The sequence below is a fragment of the Mus caroli genome, unplaced genomic scaffold, assembly GCF_978045245.1.
Source record: "Mus caroli unplaced genomic scaffold, Mus_caroli_1 scaffold_10, whole genome shotgun sequence".
Lineage (NCBI taxonomy): Eukaryota > Metazoa > Chordata > Mammalia > Rodentia > Muridae > Mus > Mus caroli.
In genome coordinates, this window is record NW_028227265.1 from 108,719,222 (window position 1) to 108,733,922 (window position 14,701).

General features: G+C 39.2%; 1 protein-coding gene across 1 annotated transcript; it reads left to right on the forward strand.

Moving 5' to 3' along the window:
• The first annotated feature begins 11,640 nt into the window (after positions 1-11,640).
• Positions 11,641-12,483, forward strand: LOC110288772 (alpha-defensin 24-like). The gene is made up of 2 exons (XM_021155030.2): positions 11,641-11,812; positions 12,380-12,483. Exons 1-2 carry the CDS (start codon positions 11,641-11,643, stop codon positions 12,481-12,483), a joined length of 276 nt encoding a protein of 91 aa, XP_021010689.2.
• The last annotated feature ends 2,218 nt before the right edge of the window (positions 12,484-14,701 follow it).

A 14,701-nucleotide genomic window follows, 5' to 3' on the forward strand; every position in this document is an offset into this window, starting at 1 on the left:
TTTGTCCCTGAGGTGGGTTTCCTGTATGCAGCAAAATGTTGTGTCCTGTTTATGTAGCCAGTCTGTTAGTCTATGTCTTTTTATTGGGGAACTGAGTCCCATGATATTAAGAGCTATTAAGGAAAAGTAATTTTTGCTTCCTGTTATTTTTGTTGTTAGAGTTGGGATTCTGTACTTGTGCCTATCTTCTTTTAGGTTGTTGAAGGATTAGTTTCTTGCTTTTTCTAGGGCATATTTTCCCTCCTTGTGTTGGAGTTTTCCCTTTATTATCATTCGTAGGGCTAGATTCATGGAAAGATATTGTGTGAATTTGGTTTTGTCATGGAATACTTTGGTTTCTCCATCCATGGTTGCTGGGGACCGGCCCCAGTTGGCCTCCCTCAATCTGCGGAAGAAATTGGGGTTCCAGACAGGTGGGCAAGGAGTTGGCTATGAAAAGGGTGACAAACAAGTATGGACACAAGGAGTGTGGTATCTGAATGTAATTGTGTCAAAGCAAGCACCAGTCTTACAAGTGACTTTTAAACAAAACAGAGGAATGCATACCAAAAGCTAACAGGAACCAACTGAAATAAAAATCAATGTTAAAAACTGGTATCAAAAGCAGGCCTACCTATGGTCAGTTTAATCTTAAAAGTCAGAGGCAAGAGCTTTATGGCCTTTCCATAGTTCCAGTTCAAGTTTATAGTATAGTCCATCTTCCCCCTAGGCTATTGTAAATTCCTGTGTATGGGAGTGGCTCAGCTATCTATAGCTTTAAGTATTTACTCTAGTTCCTCCCTAGACTACAACCTTCCTTCTTCCTAGGCCATGGTAAATACTTGCATATGGGAGTAGCTTGCCCTGAGATTTCTAACTCTATGTAGTAGAGAGTGATGTCTGATTCCTCTCACTATCTTTCTTACAATACTAGAGGCAATTCTGAATGTCACTAAATGGGCAACATTCTTACTGAATTCAAAGTCCATGGTCGGCTCAAGAAATACCTAGGGCATTGGTGAAGGCCAGGAAGCAAAGTTCGATTTGCTTAGATATTTGGCAAGTCATTGCTTGGAGACTCCTATAATTAAACAATACTGAGGGAAAGCACACATATCCATTCACTGACTAAAGCAAGAACATTGGAGCATTTGTTATACAGGATGCCATGATTTGAGAATAAGTTTCGGGGAATTATTTGCCTCAAGACTGTGTCCAGGTTTCTAGGCCTGTCACTCAGGTCACTACTTGAGTGGATGTAACATATGGTAATTGAGAGTTTTGTGGGGTATAGTAGCCTGCACTGACATTTGTGTTCTCTTAGGGTCTATATAATATCTGTCCAGAATCTTCTGGCTTTCATAGTCTCTGGTGAGAATTCTGGTGTAATTCTAATAGATCTGCCTTTATATGTTACTTGACCTTTTCCCCTTACTGCTTTTAATATTCTACCTTTATTTAGTGCATTTGTTGTACTGATTATTATGTGTTGGGAGGAATTTCTTTTCTGGTCCAGTTTATTTGGAGTTGTGTAGGCTTCTTGTATGTCTGTGGGCATCTCTTTCTTTAGGTTTGTGAAGTTTTCTTCTATAATTTTGTTGAAGATATTTATTGGCCCTTTAAGTTGAAAAGCTTTATTCTCATCTATACCTATTATCCTTAGGTTTGGCCTTCTCATTTGGCCTGGATTTCCTGGATGTTTTGAGTTAGTATCTTTTTGAATTTTGCTTTTACTTTTATTATTGTGTCCATGTTTTCTATGGAATCTTCTGCACCTGAGATTCTGTCTTCCATCTATTGTATTCTGTTGCTGATGCTCACATCTATGGTTCCTGATTTCTTTCCTAGGATTTATATCTCCAGAGTTGTCTCCCTTTGGGTTTTCTTTATTGTTTCTACTTCCATTTTTAGATCTTGGATGGTTTTGTTCAATTCCATCACCTGTTTGGTTGTGTTTTCCTGTAATTCTTTAAGGGATTTTTGTGTTTCCACATTAAAGACTTCTACCTGTTTAGCAGTGTTTTCTTGTAATTCTTTAAAGGATTTTTGTGTTTCCTCTTTAAGGACTTCTACCTGTTTAGCAGTATTCTCCTATATTTCTTTAAGTGGGTTATCAATGTCCTTCTGAAAATCCTCTACCAGCATCATGAAATATGATTATAAATCCACATCTTGCTTTTCTGGTGTGTTGGGCTATCCAGGACTCACTGTGGTGGGCATACTGGGTTTTGATGATGACGAGTGGTCTTGGTTTCTGTTAGTAAGATTATTACGTTTGCCTTTGCCATCTGGTAATCTCTGGTGTTAGAGGTTCTAGCTGTCTCTGACTTGAGCATGTTCCTCCTGTTATTCTGTTAGTCTCTGTCAGTAATCCTGGGAGTCTACTCTCTCCTGAGTCCCAGGGTCATAGTACTCGCTGCAGGCAAGTTCTCCTCTGGTGGACAAGGTACACAGAAGTCCGAGGATCAGCTCTGCCTCCAGGCTGAGGATGATAGATGGCCTGAAGGAACCCTGTCCAGGAAGTTCTGTTGCTTCTGTGGCCCGCACGCTCTCCTGTGTGGACTGGTCTTTGAGATACCAATGATAGAAGATGGCAAACTTGTCAGAGCCTTCCCTGGAGTACAACTCTCCTCTCCTGGGAAGGTGCATAGAGGTCTGAGGATCAGCTCTGCCTCCTGGCTGAGGACGAAGGCCTGAAGGGGCCCTGTCAAAGAAGCTCTGTTGCTTCTGCAGCCTGCACACTCTCCTGCTTGGACTGGTCTCTGCCCCAGTGTCTTTCATAAACCTTGGAATTTCTGTGTTTGTGATTTCTTTGAATAAATACTTGGCTTCTAAGTCCTGTTCCTGATTCAAGGTATTTCTCTCCAAGCTTGGCTCTCATGAACCTTGTCCTTTTGACATAATCAGTAAGTGCACAGGAAACAGGACAGTAGATGGTGCTACTGAGTCAGAGACTGCAAAGTCACTTTGTTGACACTGAGGATATCTTTCCTCTGTTACTATTGTTTTTCTGTCCTTTTGAATGCAATCTTTTCATCCTCAGACAACACACATATTTTAATCCAATCCAGAGTTGATCCTGGATTGTTACTTCTTTGTCACTTAAGGCCTTTTCTTTCTCCTTCAAGTGAACATCTTGCTCAACATGTCCTGTGAGTAGGAGAGGTGAGTTGGGGGAAATAGAAAACTGGTCTCCAGTAAGCATCTTGCTCATCTGTAGGATCAGAGGTCATGGCCTATGGACACAAACTTTTGTGCTTCCATGTCATGTATAGTCTTGAACCAGAAGATGGGCCTCAGTTTCAATAGTTTATTTCTTCTTATAACTGTCTGCATCCCAGAATCTTTGATGAACAAATTGTTCTTGTACTTGTTTTGTGCCATAGAGCAGCTTGGAAGTCAATAGAATCCCAGCCACCATTTCCTGGAAATACCATGTCCATTTAAAAAGTAATGGTTATATATGCAAATTATGGCTTAGAATGCCTGATATATATATATATATATATATATATATATATATATATATATATATATGCTTCACTTCAATTCTTTATAGATAAATGAGTAAGACTTCTCACTCATTCTCAAAGACAGGGATGTGTCAAGTATAGCCTCACACTAGGTGATCAGTCACCAGTTGGGTTTTTGACACAGAGCAGAAATATTACCCAAAGTAAGAAGAGACAGTTATGTGAAATGCAAAACAATTGATAGAGAATACAGGCTAGTAGTTGAGCCCATTGGGGCTATGCTACAGCCATTGAATAACCTCAATTCAATGACTTTGAATATGATGAAAACTCTCCAAGTTTCTATTGAATCTCAGTTTCTAGGGAAACTGCTTAACAAAAGCCTTTCCCTGACAGGATCATAAGAGACCTCTGTATTCAGTTAGCCTTCACTCTGCACACATGCTCCCTCATCCTGCAGGAGAAGTTCACCCTCTTCTCTGTTATTTTCCTGTTAGTCCTCAGGGTCCCAGGATGCAGCTGACTGAAAAACAAAACAAAACAAAACAAAACAAAAAACAAACAAACAAAAAAAACCTGCGGCATCTCTAGGCCAGGAATATCTTGGGTATCATACCATAACATGATCAAAGAACAGGTGAATGGCCACACATCATCAAGCTTAGATAGCTAAACATAAGGGACTAGATATACAAAACATTCTAGAAAGACACACACACATGCACACACACACACACACACACACAGATATTATTTTATATAAATATATGTGTTTGGTTTCCCAGACCCTGGGAAAATGACTGAGTTGCATATTTTACATACCAAAGTTGACCTCTCCTACAGATTCTCCCAGCATTCCTCAATATCTCCCTGGCATAACCTGCCCTCAAACTTTATCTTTCCCACCCAAGGGGTTAGCTGCCTTTCGCCAAGAAGCTCTTCCCTATATAATGCAGATATTCTCTCTCTCTCTCTCTCTCTCTCTCTCTCTCTCTCTTTCTCTCTCTCATACCCCTTTCTTTACCCTACTAAAGTATCCCTCATATTCCCCATGCCTAAGTAGAAATATTATACACACACACACACACACACACACACATGTTTTTTTCTTTTCTTTTTTAATCATCTGTAATCAAGCATGAAAACCAAATATGTATAGAAGATTTCCTTGTGCCATAAACGTTTTATTCCAAGATACGTTTAAAATGTACTAACTATAATTTAGAGGAGAAAAAAATTGTGAGGAGTTAATGTTATATTTAAATATATAAATTTAACCAGAGAGTCTATTACATTCTAACTATTAGAAGAGATTATACATATTGAAGAATTTTATGAGTATTAATAAGGATATGGGCAGGGGGTGGGTTCCAGGATCACCTACAAGAAAAGCAGTAAGAAAAATCCTCACATCCTGGAGATGCATAGGAATGGTATGTCTTTAAGGATATTCTTTCCTACTAGTAGAGTTGTTCAAGTTGCATTCTCTGATATAGCCAGCACAGCAAACCCATTCATCACAGAATGGGACTTCTCTCAGATTCTCTGTTATTGTGTAGTAGGCCTGATTTTAGTGCCTAATGTTCTCTGTGTCTCTAGGTCCACCACTGGAATATTTCTTTATAAAAAGGTATCTACCAGAAGACAGTACTTAAAGAGTTGTTTTACAGGATGAAGCTCATCTCTATATTTAGTAAACAAGGCAGACAAACAGTAAATTACCAATATGCTTTCTTATTACATGAGGATTATTAATATTGTTTCTTCAATTTGCTTTCTTCTCAAGGTCCCCTGTAACTTTTTTTTCAACCCCTTTTTTCAAAGATGGTTTTTAAATGTTTTAACCTCTCTTTTACCACAGCACACACCGTAGGTAGTGGAAAAGAAAGGATGGGGGAGGCTGGAAAGGGAAGTGGGCTTATTTAATAATGGTAGTTTTGAGCAACTTCCATCTGTGTTGTCTGGAAACAGGCATTTCAGTTCATGAGTTCACAGCTGCAGATTGATCCACTGGAAAACACGTCACTGATATACCAGCAGTCCTGATTTGATAGTCAGGATAGCAAGCAGGAATCAGCAGCAAATGGCACTACCTAGCAAAGACTGTCAGACCTTATCCTCAGCAAGAGTCAGCAGGAGGGGCCAGCAGGAATGCCAGGAGAAGTTCTCAGCTGTGCCTCTCTCAGGGAGAAGATTAGTGATGAATCCAGACCAACAAGAGTTGCACAGCTAGCTCTACCAGCAAGCCTACCTCAGACTTTATCACTGTCTACTGAGTCCTATTTATACCCTCCAAACACCATGTGTCCTCCATGGGTCTTGCCTGAGCTGACATCACTATGCCAATTAGTCCCAGTCCACAGAAGCTGCAAGAGAGCCCAAGCACACAACCAGAAGTTTTTGGTTTTTTTGGTGCATTTCTCTCTATGGAGTCTCAACAAATGTAGGTCAATTACACCATGTAAGATGGACTATTACATGTGTTGTTAGCAAAGAATCATTCATCACGTGTCTTTTCATATGCTTGCTTTAGTAGAGCATCCTTTCTCCTGTGACAGCTTCAGGAAAATATTCTTTCACAAGTTGGACTTAGAATTTTACCTGTGTTCATTTCAGCTCAACATTCCTTCACATGTTTGACCCATCCAACACAACTGACTTTAAAGAACCCTTATGTTTCCAATTCAGTCCCCTCTAGAAAATCCTTACTATATGTACTACATTAATATTTGGTTTAGCACCAAAAGCTGTTTATACCTAGGCAATCAATCCAGTGATGATGTCAGCCCTAGTTGACAAGGAGCCCTCTGCCCTGTTGTCATGGCAACTACTGCACATTCCCTCTGCATGCCTCAATCCCATCACCTGTGCATATCATTACCAGGGTCACCTCCTTCAAGGCCTGGTTAAAAGACAGAGACTCTGACCCACCCTTCTCTTTTTCTTCTTCAATTCTTCCCCCTTTTAAGAAATGACCTCTTTCATGGGAACTGTTCAGGCTTGGCCTGATTTGTTCAGTCTCAAGGCAGTTTTCAACTAACATTTGGTATATGCCTTTGTGAAGACCTTGGATTTGAAAATAAGAATCTTATCATTTCAAAACCTTTTAAAAAAAATGACCCTAGCTCCCAGTGTTATAGACTCATAAAACACTGAAAGACCATAGACTTAATTTTAATTGTAATTAATTGAAGTTTTATTTCAAGCTTCAGCTGTTCTCAGTTGAAAGGCTGGATTTGCAACTGAGACTCAGCTAAAAGGGGAGAGCCCTTTAATTGTGAAGACCACAATTCTCTCTTTTGGAGTTCCCTAAGGTGTAAGAGAACATCTGGGGTCTCTTGCATTCCTGAAATTCCTTGTATTGTCTTAGGCTCTGGTTGCTCTCAGAACCCTAGAAGGTTGGAAACTAATCATTGATTCCTGATGAGGTACAAGTTGATACTGAGTCTCTAGGGCTGCCCTACCCCAGAGGCGTTCCCCTATGTAATCTAGACATGTTCTCTCCTCTCTCCTCTTCTCTTTCTACATGAAGGCTTTCTCTCTTTCTCTGTCTTCTCCCCTCTGTCTTTGCTCTATTTGGTCACCTCCCTGGCTTCTTTTACTTTTTTAAAGAAAATGATTTACTTATTTTTGTTTTATAAGTGATTTTTGTGAATGTATGTATGTGTGTGCCAATTGTCTTTGGAGACCAGAACAGAGAGTCAAATTCCCTGGAACTGAAAGTCCATTTTGGTATGTATTGCTAAGTGGGTATTAGAACTGAACATGGATAATATACAAGATCATCAAGTGTTTTTGCCTCTGAGCCATCCCTACAGCCTAACATTTTCTCTAATTAATCTATAGGTCCTGTTCAAAAAGTCTGGAAAATGTCTCTTTGCAGCATATGTTAAAATTCTCCTTAAAGATTATCCATTTGCTTTGTCTTGCTTTTGTTTGCTGTTTTAAACAATCTGGTATTTAATTTTCTTTAATAATATTTCTGAGTTTTCTTTCATTCAGTTTAAATCTGTAAAACTCAAGCTTGTGTATTTTAATGGCATTAGCAAATTCCTACCACATCCTGCGTTTGAGACAGAGTTACCTTTCTTACCCACCCATTGCCAAAACTGAGGAAGTTCCACCTTCTTATGGAGGGTGTTCAGGATATTTAATGTTCCACCATATGATATCACATGTAAATTCCCAAGTAGACATTGGGAAATAGGACTGAGGATGGAGCAGGTGGGCCAGAGAAACTGAAGTGATGTTAGAAAAATGAAGGAGCTCTTTATAGTCCATTTCTATTTCTCCTTGTACTAAATCATGTCCAAGCATCATCATATATTCAGACATGGCCTAAAAAGAGTGGACATTAACCTCCAATGAACACTGAACTCTTGGATCTTACACATGACACAGTTATGCACTTGGGAGGGCTAGCCCTCTTCCTTCCTCACAGTCATTAAGACTCTGCTGACCCTCAGGAGGTGCTGAGTTAGATGACTCACAGCTTGACAACTTATTTCCTCTTATGCTCTCTTGTACTGCTTCCTATACCCTAAGACAGGTGAGGTGTTCACCTCTGCACTTGTTTTGCCTCACAAGCCAGTGTGCAAAAACTTAACAGAACTCTCAGTTACCCTGAACAATCAACTCTATTTCTTTAGCAGTGATCATATATGTGAGTTATTACTTGTGATAACTGGTAAAACTAATTTAAAATAAACAAACCAATGTTTTGTTCAGATATTTGAAAGAGATACAGGTTATTTATTGGTGGTCTCACATCAAACCCAAGAAGAGGGAATTCGCAGAGGTAGAGACCAAAGAGAAGTTGTAAAGATACCATCTGTCAACAGATGCCTTTCCACTTTGATCTCTCATCAGGGTCTAAGAAAAGAAGCCAAATTATCCCAATAAATGACAGAAGGTGTTACTCCAAAATACAGAAGTTAAGATGGAATATTGGGTAGTGGTAAAGCACAAGAGATTAGCCCACAGCACTGTTGCCTAATCTTTAGTATCTCTGAGTATTATAATTAACCTCTTCAAAGTTCCATTACAAACCCACAAAACATTGGTTAATAAAAGCAGCTACATTATTGGGTTATTGTGAAAACCTCTTATAGGAAGAGAAAAAAAGATTTTAGCAACTAGTAACTATTATTTAATATAATATGCTGCACATATTACATACCTTGAGAATGTTACCTGGCTTATCACAAGGTTCAATTTATTATGGTTTCCATGAAGTTATGACACAAATCTGCCTGAGCTTTGCAATAAATGAAAATTTATTATCCTTATTTTAATAAGAAGTTGCCAAGTTCAACGGTATGTAAATGTTTTATCCAATAGCAAATACTTATATTTGTCAAACTAATGTATAATTCAGCTCCTAATATAAACTACCTCAAGAACTTTATGGCAATAACCTCCTTGATAAAGAGCCATCATACAAAACAAGCAGTTTCCCAAGTTAAGGTAAAAGACATTACTTGTAAGGACAAATGAGCCTGGGATGAAGTGAGAACTAGTGGAGTACATTCCAGATCTAATGATAATGGGAAGAAGAAAAATAGTAAAAGTCTGACAGAGTAATGTGCAAGTATGTCTGACCAGAAGTCTATGATGAAGGGTGCTTGATGGGAAATGAGCTGAGCTTTATGTTGGGCTGAGGAATGTCCTCAAACCATGGAGACAAACCTGCTTGGTTTAAAGACACATGTTTAGGAACTAGAGAAGTATAGTGCAATTCTAATTATGAAGTCAGTATAGGACTTCTGATTCCTTCCCCAATGTACACACTTTTTCTCTGTCCTCTCCATAGAGGGACCAGAGTCCCAGTCAGAAGCTGTCACATGGGCCTGTCACAGAGTTGGCTGCTATGAGCCAGTAAGCATGTGTTGTTCGTTTCAAGTTTCTGTGATGAGTGGGGTATTTTGAAAGATCTTGGCCATCTACAGGATACTTTTTTCCATGAAATCACAGTTTGCTCACTGCAATTTCTTTAGAGGTCCTCTGTAGTTATAAGTGATGGCCTTTCACCCATGTGGTAGAACTTGTTGAAAATACCATGTTGATGGAGAAGGTGTGATTTCAATATGAACATGTCTTCTGAGCATCACAACCTACAGCATTTCTCAGTTATTATATGCACTGGCAGTTCCTCAATGTTTGTCCGAGGCCAAGTAGAATGAACTGTTTGAGAGTCTTTGGGATTGGGCAAAACTAGAGGACCTTTCTTTGGACAAAAGCATGCTTTCTCTAGCTAAACCTGTGGATCTGTCTTGTGAAGGTTATCATTTTTGTAAAATTTGTTTTATATTTATTCCCTTATTGTATGTGTGGTGAGGACTTTTGTGTCACAGAACTCATGTGGAAGTCAGAGGACAGCAAATGGCTGGCTGTTTGCTGCTTCCACGATGTTGTTTCTGAGACTTGAACTCAGGTTCCCAGGCATAGTAGATGCATCTCTCCCAGTAAGATTTCTGGGCTCTGTTTCATTTTAGTTACTGGCTCTTCATGCACCATTTGTTGCTGCTGGTGTTGTTAGTGGATTGATATTTTTTTCACTTGAATAGCCTTTCTCTTTGAGTTTTTATTTCTCATTACATGGATTCATTGATAATCCTTCTTGAAGTGTCTTGTGATACTCTGAAAGAGATTGTTTCAGAAGAATATGACTTTATCACATGAGAGATGCATCCATCTAAATTAAGGCAAAAATAAGAGAAGAGTGTGAACCAGGGCAGCAGCATCATTTGAGCTTCTTCCTTTTACTTTGCATCTGAAAACTGTGCTCATCTTTGCATTTGCTACTCCCTGGTGTCAGGGTTTTCTTTAAAATGGTTTGATTTAGGAGTCTGACATTTGCATTCCAGAGACTCTTGACTAATCCTCACAGCAGGATGGGTAACTGGCATATAATTTCCAGGTCTCAAAGTGAGCAGTAATTTTAATTTCTCTTCATTAGTGGTAATCTGAATGAGCAGCTTGTATCGTACCTTATATATAACCAAAAGACTCAGTAAATCAAACTCTAGGACTATTCCAACTATAGAGTTGGACAACTCTAGGACTTGTCCAACTATGGTTGGACAAGTCTTGGTTAGGCTTGGTGATGCAGAGTGAGCCTAATGGAATCACCAGTGAGTAACATTTTGTAAAGAAATTGAAGAATCAAGAATATTTGTCATATAGGCTTCCTGACAGTCAGCAGCATAATCAACTGTCCCAAGTAGAGTGTGCATGATTGATGCAAAACAAAAGCAAAATTACTGTTTCTTTTAAGCTCTGTGGAATCTGTATAAGTATTTTATGCATATAGCCATATAATGATAGACACTAGGATTTTCCTATGTATTAGAAGTACTCAAAAATAACTAAATTCAAACAATTGGAAGAGGACTTTGGTTTACAAAATTAGGTTCAGAGCTAGCAATGACCATGAATAATTCAATGCAGGAGAAAATTTTGATATGTTTTCTTTTACTTTTTCCTGCTCTCATTTGCTAAATGAAAAAAGTTCCTATAAGATCTCATATAGGAATCAAGACATGCCACTGGATGGTTCCCAGGAGTGAAGAGGCACCCAGAGCACACTCTTATGATATATGTTCTGTCACTGTGACTTCTTCAGAACAACACACTCTAGCTTCCCTCTGACAAACTCTGTGTCTTGAACTCAATTCACTGGTGACCTGAGGCCATTTTAGTTTCTTGGTCCCAAAGGAGAAGATTCACAAAATCTTCCTTCATGAGGGTGATTGATAATACCCTGAATCATGCAAAGAACTGACTGTCCAGTCCACCTGGTCAAGGTCTTGTCCAGGCTCCAAGTTTAAAAGACAATAATCCTTTGCTTCATGTACTTATTAAATTAGGCAGTGCCCAACTCTTTTCTTCCCTGACCACTGAGAGGTAAATATTCAAGCAGATGGAAAACAGGGGAAGATAGCAAGGCCCCTTCATCATTATTAGTGGGAGGGGAGAGAGGCACTGAACACACAGAGCAACATCAGGATGGTAACCTTGGGGACAGAGGAAGATCAAAAGGAACTTGAGGGTAACAGCCTCTCCCAGTTCCTACCAATGAATGCCTTCTCTCAGTGTGGAGGTTGTCTCTGCCCTATAAATGCTGGCTGGCTCCTCACTCTCCACACATTGGGCTCCTGTTCACCAATCCTCCAAGTGACTCCCAGCCATGAAGACACTCGTTCTCCTCTCTGCCCTTGTCCTGCTGGCCTTCTATGTCCAGGCTGATCCTACCCAAGAGACTGATGAAGAGACTAAAACTGAGGATCAGCCAGGGGAAGAGGATCAGGGTGTGTCTGTCTCCTTTGAAGACCCAGAACGCTATGTTCTTCAAGTTTCAGGTGAATGTTGGTGCCCAGTGTGATTAGGCTTGGTGTCTCCTGAGGGAGGGTTAAAGATGAGCCCTGGTATTCTGTCAAGAGCAGTCTGGTTCAGGTAGTTTCCCCTTGATCCTCTAAGAACTTTCCTGTGTTATTCATAGAAGTAATAGTGAGAGTTAAACCTTTTTAAGGATTTTGATCTACAAATGTATTTGTGAGAAACCTTTAAAATAAAGAACATGTTGATAAGTCCTTTTATACCTGATTAATAATTTTGTTATAGAAGAAGAGTCTGTTTTGCTTAAAACAAAACAAAACAAAACGAAAAACCTTACCTAGGAACAAAATTCAAGTGTATGAATGTGTTGTGTCAGGAAAACACAAAAAGTGTGAAGAAATGTGTTGTGGGTGTCATGGCCTGTATGTGATCAACACTTGTTAAATGTCCTATTTTCATGGTGCTGGCTGTGATGTCACCAGTACAACAAACCTACTCTGTACTATGTACAGTACATCTTCATAGGTTGTTTACTACCACACACTGCTGGCCTCCTTACTTAATACCTTATATTTTGTTTGTGTCCTCAGGCCTAGGAAGGTCTCCGCAGTGCCCAAAGTGCCCAGTGTGCTTGAAGTGCCCACAGTGCCCACAGTGCCCGGGGTGCCCGAGGTGCAATTGCATGACAAAATGAAACTGCAATTGTCACCAAAGGTCCTAATAGACAGCATAGACAGCAGCTGAACATGGAATCCGGGTTCAGAAAACCATTTGCTCTTGGACCTCAAGATCTGTCAATACCCTTGTGTTTAGTTTTGACTGTTTCATTCTCCAATAAACTTCTTGCAGAAAAATTATCTGTGTTTATGTTTCCTTGATGTTTTCTATGTGGCTTAGACAGGAATCTTCTAAGCCATGCAGCAGAATCTTCAATGAATCCTTTGTAAAAGAACTCTTGGTTCCATTTTAGCAGTCATATCAACGATGAGCAGGAGGTTAGTTAGAGACAAGACATTCTGCTCTAGCTACTTCTCTGTCTTTCAAATCTCCTATCCTTTACATTAGACTCACACTCAAAAATTATTTACACATTTTCATGATCCATTTTTTTTTCAGTTAAAGGACATTATGTTCTTTCTTTACTATAGCAGTTGAAATCTCAGAGGCAATGAAGATGTTTGAGCAAGTAACTGTGAGGGAGGTCCCTGAGTCCTTGGGCATTTTCCAAGGAGTGGTACAGCTGTGCCATGGAGATTTCCCTGCAGTTTTGTGAGAGTTCTCCACACTGACTTCCTTAGTTCCTGTGCCAGCTTGCAATCCCACCAACAGTGCCTGAGGGTTCCCCTTTCCCTAGAACCTCACCCCCACTTGTGGACAATTGTTTTCTTGATCTTAGTCATTCTGACTAGGCATAGATGAAACCTCTGAGAACTTTCAATTTCCATTTCTCTGATAAGAATGTTGAACACTTTAAAATATACTTCTTGGTTACTTTTACTAATTCTTTGAAAGTTTCCAACAACTGGTTAGTCTATTTGGATAATGCTCATCACTGTGCAAGCTCTTCCCAGAAACACCCCCTTCCCTAAACACTCCAATTCATTTCCTTTTTAAAAGCCATTTGGACCAATTTCTGCCTCTCCATATGTTTTTTGAGATTTCCACTGGAACATGGTCCATTCACAAGGAGACACACTCATAAAGAACTGTCTCTCTCACCCAGCAGCTAATAATTGTCAATACCTCCACTATAATGGGTAGAGTTCTCGTATCTATCCCCCAGCTTCGTGCTGGAATTTGTGTGACTTGGGCTTGCACAGTACAGCCCTGTCATCTTGAACATTCCTAAACTTATTTCAATCATTTGTTTGTTTGTTTTTCAAAAATTCTCTTTTCAGATCCATATGTGATTTTTAATTGGGTTGTTTTAATAACTGTCTTATTTTATTTTCCTAGTTCTTTGTATATTTTGAGTACTAGCAGATATATAGCTTACAAAGGGTCTGTACCACACCATGAGCTTCGTCTTTACTGGATTGAGTGTTTCCTTTGCTATAGTGAAGGTTTTAATTTTATAAGGTCACAATGTCAGTTGTATGCCTAAATCCCAAGTGGTTAGCCATAGACACATGGATGTATGAGCAATGTTAAATAGACTCTTATAGTAACTTGTGTGACTATGTATGCCTTAAAATATGTGCATATATATGTGTATATATATGTATGTATGTATATATATATATATATGTAACAATTATCATTTAAGAATTGATAGTGCCTACCTGTTCATAAATATAATAATTTAGCACTGATGCACATGTTTTATCAAATGTTTGAAATCTTATAATTTTTTGTGGCACTAACTCCATAGTTTATAAGTCCTCCATCATTAACACTGTATTTTGGAAACCTTGAACTTTCTGTGTCTGCTATTTCCTTGCATAAATACTTGCCTTCTAAGTAATGTTCCTGAGTCAAGGCCTTTCTCTCCAAGCTTGGCTCTCATGAACCTTGTCCTTTTGACATAATCAGTAAGTGCACAGGAAGCAGGACAGCAGATGGTGCTACTGAGTCAGAGTCTGCAAAGTCACTTTGTTGACACTAAGGATAAATTTCCCCTGTTACTCTTGCTTTTCTGTCCTTCAGAATGGAATCTCCTTTCCATCCTTAGCCAAGACACATATTTTATTTCAATCTCCACAGCTGATCCTAGCCTCATACCACTAACCTTGAGCAAGACTAATTGGTACACTCAGCATGCCAACTTTTTCCCTCTGGTTAAAAGACATTCAGACCACACTCTGCTGTAGTACTGGGCCACAGGATTTTGGCCATAGACTTCAGTTCTTTCTTTTCTCACTTACCTTGTATACACACACCAACATTTCTTCTTTAGTTTCTAATTTTTATTG

Coding starts and splice junctions, on each gene's coding strand:
- LOC110288772 (XM_021155030.2), top strand. CDS start 11,641: ATGAAGACACTCGTTCTCCTCTCTGCCCTTGTCCTGCTGGCCTTCTAT. Junction 11,813..12,379: donor CTATGTTCTTCAAGTTTCAG/GTGAATGTTGGT, acceptor TTGTGTCCTCAG/GCCTAGGAAGGTCTCCGCAG.